The sequence below is a fragment of the Mandrillus leucophaeus genome, unplaced genomic scaffold, assembly GCF_000951045.1.
Source record: "Mandrillus leucophaeus isolate KB7577 unplaced genomic scaffold, Mleu.le_1.0 Scaffold880, whole genome shotgun sequence".
Classification (NCBI taxonomy): Eukaryota; Metazoa; Chordata; class Mammalia; order Primates; family Cercopithecidae; genus Mandrillus; species Mandrillus leucophaeus.
The window spans coordinates 1,214,059-1,237,416 of NW_012109586.1; the positions used below are offsets into that span (position 1 = coordinate 1,214,059).

Consider the following 23,358-nt stretch of genomic DNA (forward strand, 5'->3'; position numbering starts at 1 on the left):
AAGTAAGGAGTTTAACTGTATTCTTTAGTTCTACTTTTCCTGAACAAAAAATTTCCTTGACTCTTTGCTTAGTGAACAGTTTTTCTTGTTTTATTAGTTCACATAGAGAGTAAAACTTATCAGTCATTGATTATTGTTGAAGTAAACATGACTTTTCAAGTGAAAGTTGTATTAGTGAAGTTGATAAAATTTGTAAACTAAATGTGAGTAATAGGCTTTGCAGATGTTTATATGAAAGCTTTCTGTTTCTGTAGGGGGCTAGTCTAGACTATGTTGTCCATGTTCTGTGGCTGTGTCTTATCTATGTTCTGCTGTAACTTTGATCCTTTCTTTAAACTTTACATTTATCATGCTGCTTTTTTTACTCTTTTAAAACTATATTTCTCAATTACTGACTATACAGAGAAATATGAATGCTTATAATAAAAGCTGTTGTCTGTTGTGTGTGATTTTTTTTTTCTGTTAAATTATGAGGGCAAAATCTATAGAGCTACTATTAAAATAATTCTTTGTGATAATTAACATAGGACAGAACTGTCTTTTTGTTAGATTTTAGGCAGTGTTAATATAGCAAGACTATAAAAGTGTCAGAGAAAAATTTTTTATTTTGGTTTACAAGACAGAATTAAGCCGGATTTGGAGGAAATATTTTAAATTGTAAACATGAAAGATTTAGATTAAATATACTTTGGAATATTAAACAAAAACATGTGTGTGAATCTGATTATTCCTGCTACTCCTCTTTGATAGTACTTAATGTAAGCCAGTATCGAAAACAGTTTTGGTGATTGTTGAAAGGTGTTGGGTTGAGGTATTTACCTTTAAAGTGGACAGACATGACTTTCACAAATAAGACTTTTTTTTTTTTTTTTTTTTAATTAAGAGGCCAGGAACTATGAACTGGATTTAGATATTTATCTGATTTAGAATGTTTATCTGAAATTTTTGGTTGCCTTTTCTCTGAGTTTGAGGGGAAGACTGCCCTTGTTTTGTGTTACAGTGACTTAGAGATTTTTAGAGAAAGGTTAAAGTTTTTCCTAGGCTGGGCATGGCAGCGCATACCTGTAATTCCAGCACTTCAGGAGGCTGAGGTTGGTGGATTGCTTGAGCCCAGAAGTTTGAGACTAGCCTGGGCAACATGGCAAAACCCTGTCTCTACAAAAAAATTAGCTGGTATGGTGGCAGCCACCTGTAGTCCCAGCTATTTGGGAGGCTGGGGTGGGAAGATCAATTGAGCCCAGCAGGTTAAGGCTGCAGTGAACTGTTGCCATGCCACTGCACTCCAGCCTGTGTGACAGAAAGAGACCTGTCCAAAAAAAAAAAAAAAAAAAAAGTCTTGTCTCTTTTTGGAGGAAAAGGTAATAGTTATAGAAAAATCATATAAGCTTAACTGATTATTTTAATTTTTTAAGAGTTTAGAGATTAGTATAATAGTTTTTGGGAGTGGACCATATGGTAAATGTATGTTTTTCAAACTTACTAAATGCAATCAAACTGTTTTCAGTTAAGAAGTATTTGCAGATTAGAGATGATATTTTGCTTTTTTCCATTTGATTTCATGAACTGATAACTGTTTTTCAACTTTGCCTTACTCTGTTTTGTGTTGCTATTACAGAATACCTGAGAGGAGGTAATTTATAAAGAACAGAAATTTCTTCTCTTATATTTCTGGAGACTGGGAAGTCCAAGATCAAGGCAAAGGCATCTGGTGTGGGTCTTTTTACTGTGTCCTCACAGGGGAGAGGGCAGAAGGACAAGAGACAGCCCACTCCTTAAAAGCCCTTTTTATAATGGCATTAATCTCTGACCTAAACACCACCCATTAGGCCCCACCTCTCAATACCAGTACATTGGCAGTTAAATTTTCGAAGGGATAAACATTTAAAAACATAGCAAACTTTTTCAAGCATTTTCTCAATGTTTTACTCCACTCCATTATCTCACCTATTAAAAGGAAGTTAGGAATGGGGAGAAAGTGGTAGAAAGAATGTATCAATGCCTGAGATAGTTTGATGTTCAAAGAGTGTCCACTTGTCTGATGTGAGTTGAGGCTAAAGAAGAGCAAAACTGTGGAAAGCCCTGTATGATTTGTTAAAGATTTTGATTTTAAGGCCAAGGGTAGTGGGAAGCTGTTGATTGGCTTTAAGTTGAGATAGTGATTTGATTTTGTTTGCTTTAGTAAATTGACTTCTGGATGAAGAACTGATTGGATGAGATAAAATGGAAGCTGGGAGACCAGTTAAAGAGGCTGTCGCTATAGTCCAGGGAGAGATGTTGGTGACTTGAAGTAATAACCTTCCAGTGATACTCACATTCTTTACAAAACTAACTTAGATTTTCTAATTCTGGTGCTTATGCCTTAAACCTCTTCCCTCATGTTCTTTTTTTTGTTGTTGTTTCAATTATCTATAAATTCTCATTTGACAAGCTAGATAATATGGTTTTATTGTTGTACTGATTAAGAGAGCTAGTGTGAATGGGTGATTTCTTTATGAGCAGTATGAATTCCTTTATACAGGGTTTATTTACTTTGTAACGTATCATTACTACCTACCAACAAGAAGCTGTTATGGTTGCTGCTCTGTATTATCAATCAGTGATGACTAGTAAGCATTTTTTAATTTAAAAAAAAATTTTTATAGCAGATTCTTGCTATGTTGCTTAGGCTGATGTTGAACTCCTGGGCGTAATTCTCACACCTCTGCCTTCCAAAGTGTTGGGATTACAGGCGTGAGCCCCTGTGCCTGGCCCCAGTAAACATTTTTTAATGTCAACTCAGGATACTTCACTCATTTTTAAAATACTTCTTTATTAATCTTTTTATTTTCTAAAGTCAGTTTTAAGACAAAAATCTACTCTTTCCAGAGGTATTAACATTATTTTAAAAGTAATAAAGAACATTGATAAAGATGTATACTTGAAATTCTCTGTCTTTATGATCTTCTGGTTACTTACCTATCATTCCTTCCTTCCTTCTCTCTTACCTTGCAAGATAAATTAAAATAGGCCTTAGTTGAGTTTTAGAAGTATTGAAAGATTTGTGAATTCTTTTACTTTCTACTTTTAGTGTCTTTTGAAAATTGAGCTCATTTTTCTCTTCCTTTCAAGAAGTTAATGATTTCTTAAACTTTGGAATTAGTTTTTTACTATTTCTGCTTAATACCAAGGTGTCAAAGTGCCTGCAACTAGTATGCCAGCATTAGATATTTGTTGAATGCATAAGATGCTGTACCTGTGTGAAAGACATAGTGTCCTCTTAAGATTTCTTGTAGCATGTCACCAGAATAGATTTCAAAGTATCCTGCCCAGGGGTAGAAGGGCTAGAAAGGGTAAAAGTTTCTCATCCTGAAAGGAAATCATTGGGCTCCTATTTTTCCCTTTTTGTTTAATGGAACTCTATTCCTTGTATAATGTTATAAGAAACTTACTTATATTGATTAAAATGAGAAAAAAGCAGGTCTTTTCTTAAAACCGTTTCCCCTACCCCCTTTTTAATTATTAAAAAAGCACAGGGAAGTTGAGGTCTAGAACATTTTCAGGCTTTCTTGGCCTATCCTAGCAAAGCGGTCCTAAATGTGGTCCCAGGTGCTATTTAGTTGAATGATAAATCCGAAGGTTTGTGATTTGCTCTTTTCCTGGTTCCTGTTATTCTATATATACTTTTTGTATTTAGGAAAATGAAGTTTTTTGTTAGTTGATTTTAAAATCAGTGTCTTTGTTCTGGGCTACCAACCAAATAATAACAATTTGAAGTATATTTCTTGCCCACAAGATGTCATTTCTTAAGAGTGTTAGAACAGTTACCTTTAAAGATGAAATACTTCTTTGTTCTGATGCCTTCATATTGTATTTTTTCTGCCTGTACATCAGTGTGTCTGTATCTGTGACTTGAATTTTTTTTTCTTTCCTTTAGGTCTTTTTGGAGAAAACATTATAATGGATGTCTAGTTATTTAGTAATTGAATGCAGGTTAGTTAGCATCCTTTTTTTTCTCCTCCTCTCTAGAAGAAGGTGCGTAGTTTGTGTGTGTGTGTGTGTGTGTGTGTGTGTGTGTGTATTTTAGATTGACAGGGCCTAAAATGTTGCATTGCCAATACATAAATTTTATTTGAAAATTTATTCTTTTTTCATATATCTAACTTGCCTATCAAAAGTCTTAAGTTTGTGAGAGGATAGGAAAAAAAGATGCTAACTAACGTACATTCAATTACTAAACTAAATAACAAAAAGCCCTGTGTACAGTATCTTCTGTATCTAGAGAAAGGTTTAAGAAATGAAGTCCTCTAAAAATATTGTTAATACAAAAATGTACCGTTTGTATTGAACTGGATCTACAATTTAAGTGAATTAAGAAATAAACTATAAAGAATTGTTTTAAAAGGGCAGCTGCTTGTGTCTTTTGTGAAAGGAAATTCTACCATTAGAAATTTGCCACTCTCTTTGGGACTCTAAAACTTTTATGTTGAGGCATTTTAAGACAGAGATTTGAGAAATTGATGGAATTACTCAAATTTTGGTCTGTATCCAGGTAGATGTATATTTATTTGGAGCCATCTATGTGGGGATAATTAGTCATTTAAGTGTTAACAATATCAAAATACATTTTAGGTGCTTGCCTTTGTAATTTGTCAGGAATTAACATTAGAAGCCCTTAAATAAGGCTGGATGCAGTTGCTCAGGACTATAATCCCAGCACTTTGGGAGGCCCAGTGGGACGGATCACTTGAGGTCAGGAGTTCGAGACCAGCCTGGCCAACATGACGAAACCCTGTCTCTACCAAAAATACAAAAATTAGCTGGGTGTGGTAGCAGGCGCCTGTAATCCCAGCCACTTGGGAGTTTGAGGCAGGAGAATCGCTTGAACCTGGGAGGCGGAGGTTGCAGTGAGCTGCTAAGATTGGGCCACTGCACTCCAACCTGAAACCACAGAGTGAGACTCTGTCTCAAAGGAAAACAACAACAACAGAAAGAAGTCCCTAAGTAACTAGTGATTAAATGTTGACTTCCAAGTATTTTTACTCTCCTTCTTACACATGCCACATGCACATTGTGTAATGCCACAACATACAATGTTTATATTTTTAGTTTATTCTGTGCTAGTTGTGCTTTTAGTTTAGTAATAGAAATATATTACTTTAGTTAGATGGATGGAATCTTGTAATGATTTGTCAGACTGATAGTAAGTACTAAGTATGGGATATTACAGAGAAGAGGAAAAAAATTTCTGGGAAGAATGCCAGACAATGTTTGTGTTTTCCTTTAGAAGTGATTGTTCGGTGGTGGGAAGGGGCTTAGTTTAAAAAAAAAAAAAAAAAAACAAAATTAAATTGACAGGGCCTAAAGTGTTGTATGGCCAATGCAGAAATTTTATTTGAAAATTTATTTTCTTTCTTCATTTATCTAACTTGTCTATCAAAAGTCTTTTGGGACATTTTGGACTTTCTGCTAACTTTTGAACAGTGTTACTTTTCATAATGCTTAAAAGCAACCCAGGGCAGCCAAATAGGAGAGGTGACTGCCTCTAGGATGTGTATCAATACAGAAGAAAAAGGCTATCAGAAGACTCAATGTGTTTATAATTGTACGGAAACCAAGTAGTAAAATGAGTTTTTTTTGTTTGTTTGTTTTTTGTTTTTGAGACGGAGTTTTGCTCTTGTTGCTCAGGCTGGAGTGCAATGGCATGATCTCGGCTCACCGCAACCTCTGCCTCTCGGGTTCAAGCAATTCTCCTACCTCAGCCTCCTGAGTAGCTGGAATTACAGGCGTCCACCACCACACCCACCTAATTTTTGTATTTTTAGTAGAGACAGGATTTCACCATGTTGGCCAGGCTGGTCTCGAACTCCTGACCTCAGGTTATCTGCCTGCCTCGGCCTCCCAAAGTGCTAGGATTACAGGCATGAGCCACTGCGCCTGGCAAAATGAGTTTTCAAGTAGGAAAGAAACTACGTAATACACAAAAGTAATACACAAGAATTTTAGATTTTTTTTTTAATACTCATAATCTTGCTTCTTAAAAGTTGAAGCGACATAATTATGAAATAAACTGTTGGTGATTATGGCCTGTTAAATGATTCTATATCAATTGTTATTTAAGGTCATTATGAATTATCAGTTTACCATCTTTTACTGTATTTAAAGCTACTCTTAATACGTATTGTTAATTTTCTTCATTAGCTGGTTTTAAATGACCAAATATTGCTTTGATGGAAATGTTTGTCATGAGGTTTTTATGCTTTGTTTTATTTTTGTTCAGATTTCTCACTCTTAACATTGCTGGTTCCTCAAAGGTGATTTCACATTATCTTCATAGCAAGCAGAAGTGATCCATTTTTACTCTTTCTGTAACAGATTGATGTTTTATTAAAAAGAGGGCCTGCATCTTCCCAAGTAAGATAAAGCACTAAAAAAAACCTTAATGTAGGTAGTGTCTTTTCAGTGTAATTGACACTTTTAGGTTGGATTTAGTACGAACTAGTAGGAACTACTGTGTGCATGTTTGTTTCCTTAATCTGTCTATTTCAGGAGCTCTGTTCTGACTTTGAGAATTTACCTTTTACCTCTTATTCTTCTAAATTTCTGCCTGATTTTGGTTTTTGTGCATTCAAAAAAATAGCCTATAAATTCTGATTCAAGTATTGGCCTCTAGCTGCAGTCACCATTATGCCTTCTCCCCGCAAAGAAGAACATCTAATATTAGAAATCTGTTTTGCACAGTCTCGGTAAAACTTGTACTTACTTGTACCTGTTTTGATGTAATTCATCTTATGAGTTAGGGCCAGAGAACTGCGTAGAACTATTTTGATCTGAAAACCTGGGCATTTGTAGATACTCTACACATTTTGTAGCTGTAGGCAAAAATAATTTTCTGTTGTGTGTTAGGTATCTTTGAAGATATCTAACTTATTCTGGGCAATATACAGTATATGTTTCGTGATAGTAAGACTAAAATATTGGAAAAAAATTACCAATGAAGTGAAACATAGGATAAGTATGTACAGAAGCAAGCTTTGTTTTCTCAGAAGTTTGTAAGATAAAACATTTAGAAACAGCTAACTACCCAACCCAATAAACCAAATCATTTTTATCTTTTGCTTTCTTATGCTTAGGGAAAACAAATAAGGGACTGTGAAAAGCAAAACGTTCTTCTGTGTATTCTAATTTGACAATCCTTTTAATACCTGTGGCCATTTAATCAGCATAGATATTGTATACCTCTTGTTTTTCTTTATATTTATTTATATATACATTTATTTATATTTATTTATTTATAGTGTCCTGAGTTTTGTTCTGTTCCAACACAGTTTACTCATTAATCTTTAAAATACTACCTCTATTCTTTTAATGACTTCGAAACCTCTCCTGGCTATACCCAATACTACAGAATATAGAATGCTCTAGTCCAGTGAGGGCAGTCTTGTCAAACACTCTGGTTATTCACAACCCTGTTTTTTGGTCTTCATCTTCCCTACCTCTGTTCAACTTATAGTTCTGTGTCTCCTTAGTAGCCCTGCTTTAGTTTCATTTTCTCTGTAAAGCCCTCTTTTTTCTTACTATTCTAGGCCTTGTGAATTGTTGATTTAGTGCAAATTTAACTGAATTCCTATACTGTGCTAGGCACTGATGATACTTCATCTGTATATGTCCAGTATTAAGCAAAGTTTTCTCTAAAAAAAAATTTCTAAAAAAAAAAAGTCATCTTATATTTGAATCCTTACAAAGTTTTTCATATTTTGAGCTCTCTCTCAATTATTTTGAATAGAAGTATAGTATTTGGAGAAGATAGATGAGCTTGAAATGATGCCAGTCAGTACTAGTTTTAAAAGTCTGTAGAGGTTTCCTGAGGGAATAGATATAAGGGTATAGTAAAAAGTTTAAACAAATTAGAAATTGTTTGTGGGCAGGGAGTTAACACTCTTATAATTTGTTGTGAAAAAAGCCTTTAAAATCACTTTTAAAAGAGATATGTAAGAAGTTACATTGTGAAGATCATAGTATGTACCTGTAGAACAATTAAAAAACCAACCATCTTAAAATCATGTGAATGGGTATTTGTGGCTTCGAAAAACATTTTCAATGATGGTATTATGACTTCCAAAATTATTTTTTCTCAGAACGACTTAAATGGAAGTAAAGATTATTTACTTCATGATACTTACAGATTTCTCAGAAAGTAATGAATGATACTTCTGGAAGATGTAGGTAAAGTTTGAATAAAGTTATTTTGTAAAATTTATGTGCTTTGTGATTTTAAAACATTCATAAGACTAAATTAATAAAATTATATATTGGACTGTGTGATATACATGGAAAGGTTTGTATATTTCAAATTGGTAAAAATTTAAAAAAAGAACTTTTTATTGGGGAAAATTGGGAAATCTTTTGTGTTGAGGTTTGCCTGATACTCATTTATTTATGGTAGCTTGCAAATTTCTGGGCAGTAGGATGATGATTAAGCATAGTGAGAGAGTGTTAAATAATACTTACTGAACTAATAAAATTCTGTATACATTTACTTATTGATGCCACGAAAGATTATACTATACCAGAATTTTCCAATTACCTAAAATTCTTTTGTGTAGTGTTTTTAATACTTTAAAAAATTTATACTGTGAGATGTTTTGGATTAAAACCATCATTCAATTTAATCCACCTTCTGTAGCTGATTCCTTGGACTTGTGGTTTGTCACCACAGTGGCAGGAGTAATGACATGTGAAAGGGAAACAAGAATTGCTTTGTAAGTTGGATTTATTACATTTGAAACTTCATTAACTCTTCCCAGAGAACTAAGTTGCCTGTGGTAGGCACAAGTGTTGGAAAGAGATTGTTTCATACCTCTTTATACTATATCTCAATGAGTTTTTGATGGTTTCAGACAGCATTAGAATATTTTTCCAGAAATTCCTCAAATTTGTAAGTTCCCAGAACAATTCTTATTTTTCTGCTTAACATTGGTTGCATACATAGGAGAATTGTGATAGGTGAGCTAGTCACAGGGCTGTGAAAGACATTGTCATCTTAATCAGAAAAAAGTGTAGTGAAATTGATAATTGTAAAAGATTTGAATTTCATCCACCTGTTTCAAAGAGTAGAGGGAAAACAGTAGTAGTTGGTTGGTTTTTATTCAATTGTTGTAATGTGTTTTTGCATTTTATCATTCGTTAAGTACTGTTTGTGTTTAGAACTCAAGTAAGATGGATAGTCTTAGACCCTAGTGGCATTCTTTTTTTTTTTCTTTTTGGAACATTTGTTTTACATTGATTTAATTCAAAGCTGCAGACCACAAAAACTCCTTAATGCCAATGATAAAATTGTTAGATATTTCATCATACTGAGAATGCCACATTCTAAGCAACTATAACTGTACTCTACAAGAAGACAAGGCTGAGTGCTTGGCTCACACCTGTAATCCAGCACTTTGGGAGTCAGAGGCAGGAAGATCTCTTGAGGCCAGGAGTTCAAGACCAGTCTGGGCAAAATAGCAAGACCTTATCTATACAAAAAAAATAAAAATAATTAGCAATGTGTGGTGGCACATACCTGTTGTCCTAGTTACTTAGGAGGCTGAGGCAGGAGGATCGCTTGAGCCCAGGAGCTCAAGGCTATAGTAGGCTGTGATTGCACCAATGCATTCCAGCCTGGGCTATAGAGTGAGATCTTGTCTCAAAAAAAAAAAAAAAAAAAAAAAGAGAGAAAAAGAAAATAAAGTTTAAAGAAGGGAAAGTAGTGAAAATGTGATTAAAGAATGTAATAGATGAAAGAGTTTAGAAAAAAAATGTTTAATTTTATGTTAAGCTACATCAAGATATTTTTTGATTGACTACATCTATTTGACAATTTACCAAATATTAATTGAATGCCTTCTGAGTTTCAAGAATTGTGCTAGATGTTAGGGATTCAGTCATGAAAATATTACACCATTTGCTTGCAAGAAACTGACAGTCTGGTGAAGGACATGCCATTCTATCACCACCTTCTATCTTCTAATAAAGACATGTCAGTTTAGGTCATTCTAACTCATATATCTTCTCTGGTCCTTAAATCAGGTGTCCATCTTTATTTTTATAAAAAATTAATTTTTAATTGACAAATAAGAATTGTGTATGTTTATTATCAACATGGTTTGAAATATGTATATGTTGTGGGATGGCTAAATCAAACAAATTAACATATGTATTACCTCATATATGCAGTACTTATTTTTTATGGTGAGAACACTTAAAATCTAACCCCAGTGGAATTCTCACATGTAGAAGAACGTATATAGATAACTGATTTAAAAATCAGTGAGTAAATATAAAACAGTTACATTGGATTGCAGGAAGTGTGCACTTTGGGAGAAGGAGGAGTCCTGATTATAAGATTTTTAGGATTTTATTATGCATACCTTGAGAAAACTTGGAAATTGTCACCATATGAGAGGTTTGCCTGGGAGGCTTTCTACAAGGGCTGGGCTTTCCGGAACTACTGGAATAATAGAGTGAGAACATTCAAAATGTATTTGCCTGAACCATGTCTGACTGCTCCAGCTCCATTTATTGGAAAAGCTATCCCTTTTCCATTGAATTGCCTTAGCTTATTTGTCAAAAACAAATTAGACATATTTGTGTGTGGTTCTCTTTCTGGGTCCTGTATCTTTTTCACTGATCTATGTTTCTGTCCCTCTGTCAGTACCTTGCTGTCTTTATTATTGCAGCTACACTGTAAACCTTAACGTCGGGAAAGTGGGGAGTGATTTCTCCCACTTTATTATTATTTTTCAAAAAAGTTTAGAATATACTTGTTTATATCTACAGTGAAACTTGCTGAGATTTTGATATGAATCACATTACACCTATATATCAATTTAGGGAGAATTGACATCTTTACGTTCAGTCTTCCAATCCATGAACAGTTTGTCTTTCCAAATGTTTAGGTTTTATTTGACTTCTTTCATCAGCATTTTAAAATTTTAATCATAGGGATCCTATACATGTTTTGTTAAATTATACCTCAGGATTTTATTTTTCTTCGGAGCAACCGTAACTGGTATTGCATTTTTAATTTTAGTTTCACTTGTTCATTGTCACCAAATACAAATGCAATTGATTTTTGTGTCTTGTTCATCTATCCCGTGACCTTACTTAATTCACTTATTAGTTCGGGGCTGGGGCTGCTGCTGCTGCTGCTTTTTTTTTTTTTTTAAGATTCCTTCGGAATTCCTCCATATACCAGCATGTCGTCTGCAAATAGAGATGGTTTTATTTTTTCTTTTCTAGACAGTAAGCCCTTAAGTTCTTTTCCTTGCCTTATTGTAGTAGTTACAACTTGCAGTACTGTGTTTCAGTTCCGTGTTAGAGTGGTGAGAGTGAAATTGTTGACTTGTTTCTGAGCTCACTGAAAACATTTGTTCTTTCACCGTTAAGTATGACGTCATCAACTGTAGGTTTTTTGGTAGGTGCTTTTTATGACATTAAGTTCCATTCTATTCCTAGTGTACTGATAGTTTTTTTAAAAATTATTATGAATGGTATTCAATTTTATCTAATGTTTTTTCTGCAACCACTGATATGACCATATGATTTTTCACGTTTAGTCTGTTGATTTGTTAGACTGTGTGGTTGATTTTTGAATCTTGAGACAGCCATGTATGTCTGGAGAAGATCCCACTTTGCTGTGATATAATACTTTTTCTTTTTAAAAATATATTGTTGGATTCTCTTTGCTAAAATATTGTCTAGGACTTTTGCACTTGGATTAATGAGAGATACTGGTCTGTGTTTTTCTTTTGGTGCTTTGTTTTTGGTACCGAGCTAATACTAGTCTCATAAAATGAGTTGGGAAGTCTCTTTTATTTCTGGAAGAGGTAGTATAAAATTGGTGTTGATATATTAATCGTGTTTTTAAAAAACAAAACTTGAATTGTCCTCAGATACGGTTGCTTGAGGTGGAAAGTTTCTCATAGAAGTAGACTTCTGGCCAGGTGCGGTGGTGGCTTACACCTGTAATCCCAGCACTTGGGGAGGCCAAGGCGGGCGGATCGTGAGGTCAGGAGATTGAGACCATCCTGTTTAACACGGTGAAACCCCATCTCTACTAAAAATACAAAAAAATATTAGCCAGACTTGGTGGCGGGTGCCTGTAGTCCCAGCTACTTGGGAGGCTGAGGCAGGAGAATGGTGTGAACCCGGGAGGCGGAGGTTGCAGTGAGCCGAGATCGCGCCACTGCACTCCAGCCTGGGCGACAGAGTGAGACTCCGTCTCAAAAAAAAAAAGAAGTAGACTTTTGCAGAGTTATGGAAAACATTCTACCAAATTTCAGATTCTGTGTATTGATATATTTTTTTAATGGTAGGAAGAATGAAGCAGTCGGTACTAGTCATTAAATCATAAGCAGTATGTTGAATATAGAACTATTAGATAAATTAACTCATACTAGATTATGTGATTAGACTTACTGATTTACTGTAACTAAACAGTGTGAATTACGGTTCTGGAAAAGAATTTGGAAATTGAATCAATCTGCTTGATTTTATAGATGTGGAAACAAGGTAGTGAGGGATTTGGTACCTTGTCCAAGGTCACAGTTTGTGAAATAGATTCCAGATTCAGGCCACGGTCTATTAAGCCAGTGGATTTTACCTAGGGAGGAACATTAGATTACCAGTGGGTCCTTCCAGAAAAACAAAAACAACAAAAAACTCCACACATGGGCATATACTATATTCTGTATACGTAGAAGTAGCAGCCCTTCTTTTATAGAATATAGTTGAGACAAATTACCAGAGGAGTTTGCAGTGTGTCAGTTCATGCTGTTTTTTCTTCCATAGTTGAGAGGAAGTCCATGGCACAATTAGTATAGTGTGTGTGTGTGTGTGTGTGTATGTGTGTATACACATACGTGTACTCTCTATATAGTAGCGTGTATATATGTAGTGTGTGTATGTGTATATTTATATATATACTCAAAATAAACTTTTCACCTGCCCATTCCCAGGACCTACATAATGGCACTCAGATATCTGAATGTGAGAAAATATAGAGGGGATTGTGATGCACATCATTGGTTAAGAACTGCTGTACTAAACCCTGCCTGCAAACCTTTTATGCTTATATCTTTTGAAAATGTCAATAGTAACTACTTAGAGTTACTTTGATAGAATAAACCTATGGGTAGAGATTTGAAGTTTCAGAAAGTTTTAAATTGGGAGATGTCGTTAAAATTTAATATACGTAAATAACCGTGCCATCCTTTTTAGAACTATACCTTTAAAGTTGTAATGTAAGCTTAAGAATATAAAAATACATATAATTTACTTATTTTTATAATCATTATGTTACTATATTGAGTTCTTTTAGAGACTTAATGGGATAGAGACTGATTGCAGAATCAGCTTGAGGAGGGGTGGGGAAATTGTCACAGCATTCCCCTTAAGCCATTTTCTTTCTACTTATGAAAAATATCACTCTAGTTTAGATGTAGAAAACCATCCTGAATCCTATTTACCTTTAAAAAATAGTGGAAATATCTTTTTATTAAGTAAAATGGCCCTTTGTTTATCTTTTATGTAGACTAGGATGGCAAATACAAGACACTAATGCTGCTCCCCTTCCCTTCCAATACTGTAAAATCCTCTCCAAAAATATTCTCACAATCTTCCGTGGTGTAATGCCCCAGGCAGCCATTATTAATGCTGATTGCAATCGACACCGAAGGTAAAACCTATTTGGCATTTTTGCTCTGGGCAGTGTTCAATTTTTTTGTCAGTTTTGTTTAGTTTTAGGGGTGTTCCTATGCCTGAGTGGGATTCTTCTTTTGGAAACTGGAAATAGTTGCATAGTGGTTTTTAACATGAATGAAATAGGTGATAATTCACAGAGCCCCCTTTCCCAACAAAATAAACAAAAGTTAGGTTAGACAGACTATTGGGATTAGGACGTTGTTTTAAGCCAGGAGGTAGCAGACTGCACAACCTATGGGCCAAATCCATCTTGGAGCTAAGAATGATTTTTATATTTTTGGATGGTAGCAAAAAAAGAAGTCCAGAAAAAACGAATAATATTTTGTGAGTTGTAAAAACTACATGAAATCCAATTTTCAGTATCCATAAATAAAGTTTTAATGCAACATAATCATGTTCATTCACGTATTGTCCATGGATGCTTTTGTGCTACAAGGGCAGAGTTAAGTAGTTGTGGCAGACCACATGGCCTGTAAAGCCTGAAATATTTACTGTCTGGAGCTTTACATAAAAAAATTGCCATCCCTGTTTTAAGACAACAATGGGGCATTGAATATTGCTTTTGTATTATTTGGTAAAGGAAGAAACTTACATTGCTCATATTTTCAACACGTTTCTGAAAATAATTTAGAAAGTGCCTATTGTTTGCATACAGGTAAGTGGCGGTAGCAGCCTTTTTTCTTTCTTTCTTTCTTTTTTTTTTTTTTGAGACAGTCTCTTTCTGTTGCCCAGGCTGGCGTGCAGTGGCACGATCTCGGCTCACTGCAGCCTCCACCTCCTGGGTTCAAGGGGTTCTTCTGCCTCAGCCTCCTGAGTAGCTGGGATCACAGGTGTGCGCCACCATGCCCAGCTAATTTTTGTATTTTTAACAGAGAAGGGGTTTCACCATGTTGGCCAGGCTGGTTTTGAACTCCTGACCTCATTATCCGCCTGCCTTGGCCTCCCAAAGTGCCAGGATTACAGGAGTGAGCCACCATGCTGGGCCTATTCTTTTATACACAGTTGAGGTGGAGTTACCAGAACATAGTTTGCACTGTCAGTTCATGCTATAATTTCTTCCACAGTTGAGAGGAAGTCCATGGCACCATTACTGCCCACAAATACTGGCAACTTATAACTACATTGCTGTGCTAGTATATTGTAGAACTACTGTTCTCAAACTTTTTAGTCTCAGGACTTCTTTAGAGCTCTTAAAAATTAAGACCCCAAAACTTCAAAAAAATATGAGTGATATATATCAATATTTACCATATCAGAAATTAAAGAAAATGTTTAAATATTAACTTATTTAAAATAACAGTAATCCGTTATGTTAGTAAAGAACAAGTTTTTATGAAAAATATTTTCCGAAACAAAATAATTAGTAGAATTTTTACAATCTCTTAATGATTGTCGTAGTAGAAGAAAACTGGATTATTGTATCTGTTTCTCCATTCAGTTTGTTGTGATATGTTATTTTGATTGAAGCATATGAAGGAAATCTGGTCATACACAGATACATAGTTAGAAAAAAAGTAAGAGTGTTTTAATAATGTTTTTTAAGATATGGGTGTGTTTCTTTGATATCATACCATAACTCAAGATATGGCAGTTCTTTTCTATTGTTTTTTTTGAAGTCAATTTTATTTACATAGAATAAAATGTGCTTTTTTAGATATACAATTCCATAAGTTTTGATGAGAATATATGAAACATACATATTATACAATCATAATACACCCCAGTCAAGGCGTGGTGTTCCCATTTCCTTCATCCCACAAAGTTTCCTCATGCCCTTTTGTAATCACCTCCCTTTCCCTCACTCCCAGCTTCTGGCAATCTCTGAGCTGATTTCTGTCCCTATATTTGTGCCTTTTCCAGAATATCGTGTAAATGGAATCCTACAGGGCAGCCTTTTGAGTGTGTCTGCTTTCACTTAGCATAATGTTTGAGATTCATCCATTTTGTTGTAGGTATCACTAGTTCATTCCTTTATTATTGTATGGATGTTTGCTTATCTATTCATCATTGATGGACGTCGGAGTGTTTTTAGTTTTCGGAGATTATCAGTAAAGCCACTGTGAACAGTCATGTACAGATTTTTACATGGACTTACGTTTTTATCTCTTACGTGGGTATCTACACGTGTGATTGCTGGGTAGTAGGGCAGGTGTGTGTTTTAACTTTAAGAAGCTGTAAAGTTGTTTTCCAAAGTGGCTGGGCCATTTTGCTCTACCACCACTAATATGTGAAAGTTCTAGTTGCTCACATGTTCAGCAATACTTGATATTGTCCATTTGTGTTTTTGTTTTGTTTTAGTCATTCGAATTAGTGTTAGTATTTCATTGTAGTTTTAGTTTGCTTTTCCCTGATGATTCATAATATTGAGTAGCTTTTTTCAAAAAAAAATTTTTATTCTTTACTCTTTGGCAAAGGACCTATTTGAATATTTTGCCCATTTAAATAATTGGACAGTGTTTTTTCCTGTGATTGACTTGTAAGAGGCTTTATATTTTCTGAGTATCAGTCCTTTTTTAGAAATGTGTTTTGCAAGTATTTTCTTCCAGTCTGGGACTTTTTTCGTCCCCTTAGCCTTCAAAGAGTAGAAGTTTTCATTTTAGTGAGATTCAGTTTATCAGTTCTTTCTTTTGTAGGTCATATGTGTTGTTCTAAGAAATCTTTGATAATTCAAGGTCACAAAGATTTTTCATTTTTTCTTTTGAAAGTTTAATAGTTTTAGGTATTATTTTAGGTCTGTGATATGTTTAGAATTAATTTTTGTATATGGCGTGATATATGGGTTGAAGCTTTTTGTTTTTTCTTTCTGCATATGGATATTCAGTTGCTCCAGCATCTGTGGTTGCCATGACTATCATTTTTCTATTGAATTACCTTGACATCTTTTCTCTATATCAATTGACCATTTATATGTGGGACTATTTCTGGATTCTCTGTTCTGTCCCATTGATACATGTATCTGTCTTTTCACTATAACCATACTGTTTTTATTCCTGAAGTTTTATAGTAAGTCTTAAAATCAGTAAGTATGAATTCTCCTTTATACTTTTTCAGAATTATTTTGGGTATTCCAGTTTTCTTGTTTTTCAGGTAAGGCAAGACATAATTTTGTAAATGCTAGTTGCAGTGGGGAAGTTGAAACCATTGATGAACTTTTCGTCTTTTGTAACATTAAAATCTGCTTTGTCATGCACATTGAGTGAATTTTTTTTAAACCCATGAATACTTTTGTAATATCACGATTTATTTGGAAAATATTGTTTCTCTGAATTATGTAGACTTTCTGAATACTGTCACATTTCATTATTCAATATTTAAAAGTCACATTTATTAATATCACCACTGATCTCATCAGAAAATTCTTTGACTATTGGAAAGGTTGACACCATCGCCTACTGCTGATGGTAGTAGATAAAAATTTTCAAAATTTTAATTTTTGCTTGAAAACTTAAATTTTATCATTGGAAATGCATACTTGTTAGTTGCTTTTCTTGGAGTCACAGGTTCACTTGGTTTACTTTTGAGAACATGCCTGTCAGATACCCAAGTCTAAACAGCCATAGTTTGTTAGTTTACAATTCAGTCATACGTGGGCTTTTTCTTGAGGCAGCCATTGTATAGTTGATCCTTGAATAACAAGGGTCTTAATTGTGTCAGTCTACACATATGTGGATTTTTTTCAATAAATATGTTGAAAAAGGCTTTGGAGATTTGGGACAATTTGAAAAAACTCACAAATGAACTTTGTAGCCTAGAAGTATTGAAAGAATTAAGAAAAAGTTAGATATATGTCATGAATGCATAAAATATATGTATAAACCAGTCTTTTATCATTTACTACCATAAAATATACACAAATCTATTATAAAAAGTTAAAATGTATCAAAAAACTTACACACACACACACACACACACACACACACACACTTACAGACCATATATGGCACAGTTTGCAGTTGAGAGAATTGTAAATAAATGTAAAGATACAGTATTAAATTATAATTGCATAAAATTAACTATAGTACACACTGTACTACTGTAATAATTTCATAGCCGCCTCCTGTTGCTGTTGCGGTGAGCTCAAGTGTTGCGAATATCTACTTAAAACACCATATGATGCTAATCATCTCAGCTTGAGCAGTTTGTCTCTCCAGTAAATTGTATATCGCAGTCAAAAGTGATCTCTTGCGGTTCTAGCATATTTTTCATTGTGTTTAGCGCAATACCGTGAACCTTGAATAACACCATGGGACCCATACAGAGTGCCACTGGTGATATTGGAATTGATCCTAAGAAGAGAAAAGTCTTGACATTACAAGAAAAAGTGGAATTGTTTGATACATACCATAGATTGAGGTCTGCAGCTGTGGTTGCCATTTATGATTTATTTTGTGAACAGAAGACATAAACTTATGGTATTGATAAATATAGTTCAGTACTGTAAATGTATTTTATGATTTATTTTGTGAACAGAAGATGTAAACTTATGGTCTCGATAAGCACAGTTCAGTACTGTAAATGTATTTTCTCTTCCTTATTTTTAAAATAACCTTGTCTTTTCTTTAGCTTTAGTGTAAGAATATAGTATATAATATTATAACATAGATAGTATGTGTTAATCAACTGTTGATGCTATTGGTAAAGCGCCTGGTTAACGGTAGTCTATTGGGAAAGTTTTTGGGGAGTCACAAGTTACACACTGATTTTTGTTTGTGTGCAAAGTCGGTGGTCCTTACTCCTGAGTTGTTGGGGGTCAGCTGTATTCACTATGCAGCAGAGTTATGTTTGCTTGGTTTTTGTCCCATACAATATTAAAAAGTAGTCTGCTCGAGGGCCAAGGTTTAATAAAATTAATAATTTCGGTGGCTTTTCATCAAGGACATTCTCAAGTGAAGTGAAACTGGTGTTCAGAGAAATATTGTAATATGTATGGTTATTTCCTATTATATAATGGCGATTTTTATATTTAAAGTACAGGGATTAACCTGTAAACCTAAACCCAAAGTTATAAGTGGGAAGACAGTAAATTATTGACACTTTAGGAATACCTGAAGTTGCTATCTTGGGAAACAGTCTTTTATTTTAAGAGCTAATGTGGTTATATTGTTGTTTTTATTATCTTATAGGTGCTATACTTGGTAGATCAGAAACTCAGGAGTGTCTTTTCTTTAATGCTAATTGGGAAAAAGACAGAACCAATCAAACTGGTGTTGAACCGTGTTATGGTGACAAAGATAAACGGCGACATTGTTTTGCTACCTGGAAGAATATTTCTGGGTCCATTGAAATAGTGAAACAAGGTTGTTGGCTGGATGATATCAACTGCTATGACAGGTAAGAATGCATTTAAGATTTTATGGTAGTACTGAGTAATTTTCATCCTTCCCCCCTTTTTGAAAGGGGAAAGATCAGTGCATGAATTTTCCCTTAAATGTGTCTTGCTTTTTTAAAAATGGGAGTATAAAGAATATTATAACATGCTCTAATGACAGTATATTTTAAAGTAATAAAATAAACATGTCATATTTATGTTTTATCTTTGATATATTTTGAATAATCTACCAGGTAGTGAGAACTCTGAAATAAAAACCATTTTCCCCAATGTTGTTAGGATTATAAACTTTTAAAATGCTAGTTTTTTAAGGAAGACATTTAAAAAATTACTTTAAAAGAGTTTATCTGTTGAAAATCTATCCTCAAGAAGAATAAAACTTAATCATGTGTTTAATTTTCTTTCAGTTTCCTTCTTTATGTATCTGGAAGAAATTTATCTTTCTACATTTTTTTCCTTTTTTTTTCTTGCAAAGTAGGCCCTTCGCTCTTTACCCTAGGAGACTTTTTTTTTTTTTCGGAGATGAAGTTTTGCTCTTGTTGCCCAGGCTGGGGTGCAATGGTGCAATCTTAGCTCACCGCGACCTTTGCCTCCCGGATTCAAGTGATTCTCCTGCCTCAGACTCCCAAGCAGCTGGTATTACAGGCATCCGCCACCATGCCCGGCTAGTTGTGTATTTTTAGTAGAGACAGGGTTTCTCCATGTTGGTCAGGCAGGTCTCGCACTCCTGATCTCAGGTTATCCACCTGCCTCGGCCTCCCAAAGTGCCGGGATTACAGATGTGAGCCACCATGCGTGGTCTACCCCAAGAGACTTTTTAACTTGACGTTCAAAATTTCATCAGAACTAACACAGTCCTCAAACTACATACTTGTTTAAATTGCTTTACTCTGTACTGGAAGTAAAATACAGTGGTCATGTTACTGACTGCCTGTGATCTTTCTGTATGGCGTCCCATAGCAGTTAGGGTGATCCGTTCACTGCCTGGGCCACAGGATTTCTGCTGTGGGTAGGTGCTGAAGACAGGCAGAAGCTGTAAAGTCCCAGATAAACAGACGTTTTGGAGCCAGAGAGTACTGCTGTATACAGTGAACACTAGATACTTCTGGATCACTTTTGGGAGCCTCAGTTGATAACCTGGAATCTGTGTTTGATTAGCTATATGTGACTAAGAGCAAAATGCATTGAATAAGCCCTTGAAAATTAGATTAACTACACTTTTCATGAGAAATTACAACACAGTCATTTAGATTTAGATATATATTTCGTATTTAGGATGTCCTTCTAAGTATGTGAATTTTCCAGGGATTATTTCTATGTACTTATATGTTTTAGCTGCATTTCTGATTATCAACCTCTACTAACAGAAGTGGTCGAGTGATATGTGCTGTTATGAAAGGTAAACAGGAAGAAATTGGGGAAAAAAGTTTGGGAATCATCTTTATCCCAAACTGTTTTTTATCATTTAGTTGGAATCAGGGATTCCTATTCTTTTTTGTAGTAGAAAACGACTTTGCTCTTTACCTAAAGACAATACTCCAGCTATGTGAGACTCGATAGTGCCGAAAAGAGTAGTGAGCCGTTTTCACTGGAGTCTGCAAGTGTGTTATTCATTGCAAATACTTGCTCTTGGAATGGTAATTAGTATACTACCTTTGTGTCTGGAGGTTAAATGCTAATTTTAAACTATAAAATTTTTGTTTTTATACTCTAAATTTGATTGAAAACAAATAGTAGTGAGAAATAAGAGGAAAAGAAGATTGAAGAATTGTCAAAGTGTGGAAGAAAAGAAAATGATAAAAGAAGAATGAAATTGAATGGTGAAAAGTAACTTTATTGAATTAATTAGGCTAAGTAATCATGTTAATCTGTTGTAATTTGAGACATGATTTTAAATATCAGTTTTTAAATTTATATATTTCTCTTTATAAATTGTTAACATTTAGCTTTCATTCGTCTTTAAAAACCTCCTGCCAAATAGATGTTGATGTTGAGTATATTTTAGTTTGATTTTGTTAAACCTCCTATCTCCCTGAAATTTCTTCAGCTTTTCACTTAAGAATTAAATTCTACATTATTATTCTGACAACTATCAGAAAAGTTCAGTTTGTTTTTAAGATACACTGTAAGTTCATCTGATGTTGATTTTTTTTAAATAGGTTTAGCTGTTTATTAGTGGGTGATTAGGATTTGTTCTAAAGGCTAAATCCAGGTCTTTTCATGACTTAAGCTCCTATGTAGAAGGCTACTTTATTTTTATTTTTTTGGTGTAATTCTAATCAGTTTGAGTTAGTAGGTGCTATGTAATTATTGTTACATGTTTTTTTTCTACTTACTGCTCATCTCAACCCTGTTCATTACATTCAGGGAATTTAAATCTACACTCTAAAAAACAATGACAGTATTAATTCCTCAGCCTAGTTGGGGTTTCTGATGTGGAAATGTTTCACCCATGAGATATGAGCTTTTATCATTTAGCATGTGTATATGTATTTATATGTATACATACACAGTTTTATATATAGTTTTCAGTTTTTGTATTCACAAAATGGGAACGCTATATTTCCTGTGAGCAAAAGCGCTCTTAGACCAAATTGTCTCATTGACTTTATGTCCTCTTCAAGCTTTTCTAATAATTAAAAAAATAAAAAAAGATGCTTGCCTTAGGTTGCTCATTAAAAACCAAAGTACAGCGATAGTCTCTAGTAGTCAATGTGATTGTTATAAAGTCAATCGTTGATTTTTTTTTTTCTAAAGAGATTTAGTAACAGGAATCCAGGAATATTTTTGGTTTTTAAGAATTATTAGATATTAATATGAATCTTGAAGTTGAATATAAATGACTAATTTATTTTATTGCAGAATAAAAACACCTGTTGTAGGGTCAGTATAATAATATTGATTTTAATTATTTTTTCTCTGCTTATTTACAGGACTGATTGTGTAGAAAAAAAAGACAGCCCTGAAGTATATTTTTGTTGCTGTGAGGGCAATATGTGTAATGAAAAGTTTTCTTATTTTCCGGAGATGGAAGTCACACAGCGTAAGTGCACAGGGAAAATACATAGGTTTGCTTAACTGTAGATTGGAAACAAAATATATTTGTGTTGATGGAATAATTTACCCCCACCTCTTCATATTCTTCTTTTCCCCCAAAATTTGAGACTATGACAAATATTTATTATAGAATTTTGTAGACCAAATCTGAGTTATTTTTCTCCCCTTTTTCCACAGCCACTTCAAATCCAGTTACACCTAAGCCACCCTATTACAACATCCTGCTCTATTCCTTGGTGCCACTTATGTTAATTGCGGGGATTGTCATTTGTGCATTTTGGGTGTACAGGCATCACAAGATGGCCTACCCTCCCGTGCTTGTTCCAACTCAAGTAAGTTATTGTCCTGTACTTTGTAGTGTTTTAAATTTTATATTTTTGAGAAATATTACTGTGGTGAAACCCATTAACTTATTACAAATTATTTTCCTTTGGAGTTAATTTTTTAATGTTTATTGTCATGAGAAGTCTAGCTAACTTTGCAAGCTTATTAATGTACCATGTCCTAAACTTTTCTCACTTTAGGGTTGAGGTCTAGTAGAATGAAGGGGTATTTGCATTTCTGTTCCTCTTTGGAGAGTTTTACTTTCGTGCTAATACTTTTCAGTATTAACCTGCTTTGCTTCTTTAGAAGTCGTTTATGATGGAGAAGTTAAATCATAACCCTGTCTTTGCCCTCTGTCCCCTCCCCCGTTTCTAAATTTCTGTGTCTTTTTCAAGACCACTTGGCAAAACATTTTATCCACGGGGATAGACCCAGGAAGGTAACCAAAAAAGTATAGAAAAGAGAGGTTTCATAAAGGCTTCAGGAAGATACATCCATAAAGATGTTTTTTTAGGGAAGGGGAGCAGAAAAGTAACCTTCCTTACCATATGTTGTTGGTAGATCAAGTATTTTTGTAGATCAAGTATTTTTTTTGGTTGCCTCATATCAAGTGTGTACTGAAGACTAAAAACTTTTTTAAGGCTCTTGATTGTCACACACCACACCCCAAATATTTCTGGAAATATAGATGTGGAGGGTAATCGGATTAAATTCATTAAATTTTCTGCATTCTCTTATCATGTAGACACTTTGTGCAGGTCTGGTATTTATAAGGACTTTTCATGGAAGTAGTTAGGATTCTACAGGCCTATGAAAGCTGATAACTTTCGGTTTTACTTGCTTGAGACATCTCTGAATTCTAGTAGTTACTGTGTTTCTTTCAACTCTTAAGATCACATTACCTCAGCCTTCTGGATCTCTTGGTG

General features: G+C 34.3%; 1 protein-coding gene across 2 annotated transcripts in view; it reads left to right on the plus strand.

The window, feature by feature from the left end:
• Positions 1–23,358, plus strand: part of ACVR2A (activin A receptor, type IIA) — an 86,254-nt gene that overhangs the window by 32,767 nt on the left and 30,129 nt on the right. For both annotated transcript variants that reach the window (XM_011969310.1, XM_011969309.1), the window contains exons 2-4: positions 18,846–19,053; positions 21,985–22,094; positions 22,286–22,440. In XM_011969310.1, the coding sequence (XP_011824700.1) occupies positions 18,846–19,053; positions 21,985–22,094; positions 22,286–22,440 (473 nt within the window). The remainder of the gene's footprint in view (positions 1–18,845; positions 19,054–21,984; positions 22,095–22,285; positions 22,441–23,358) is intronic.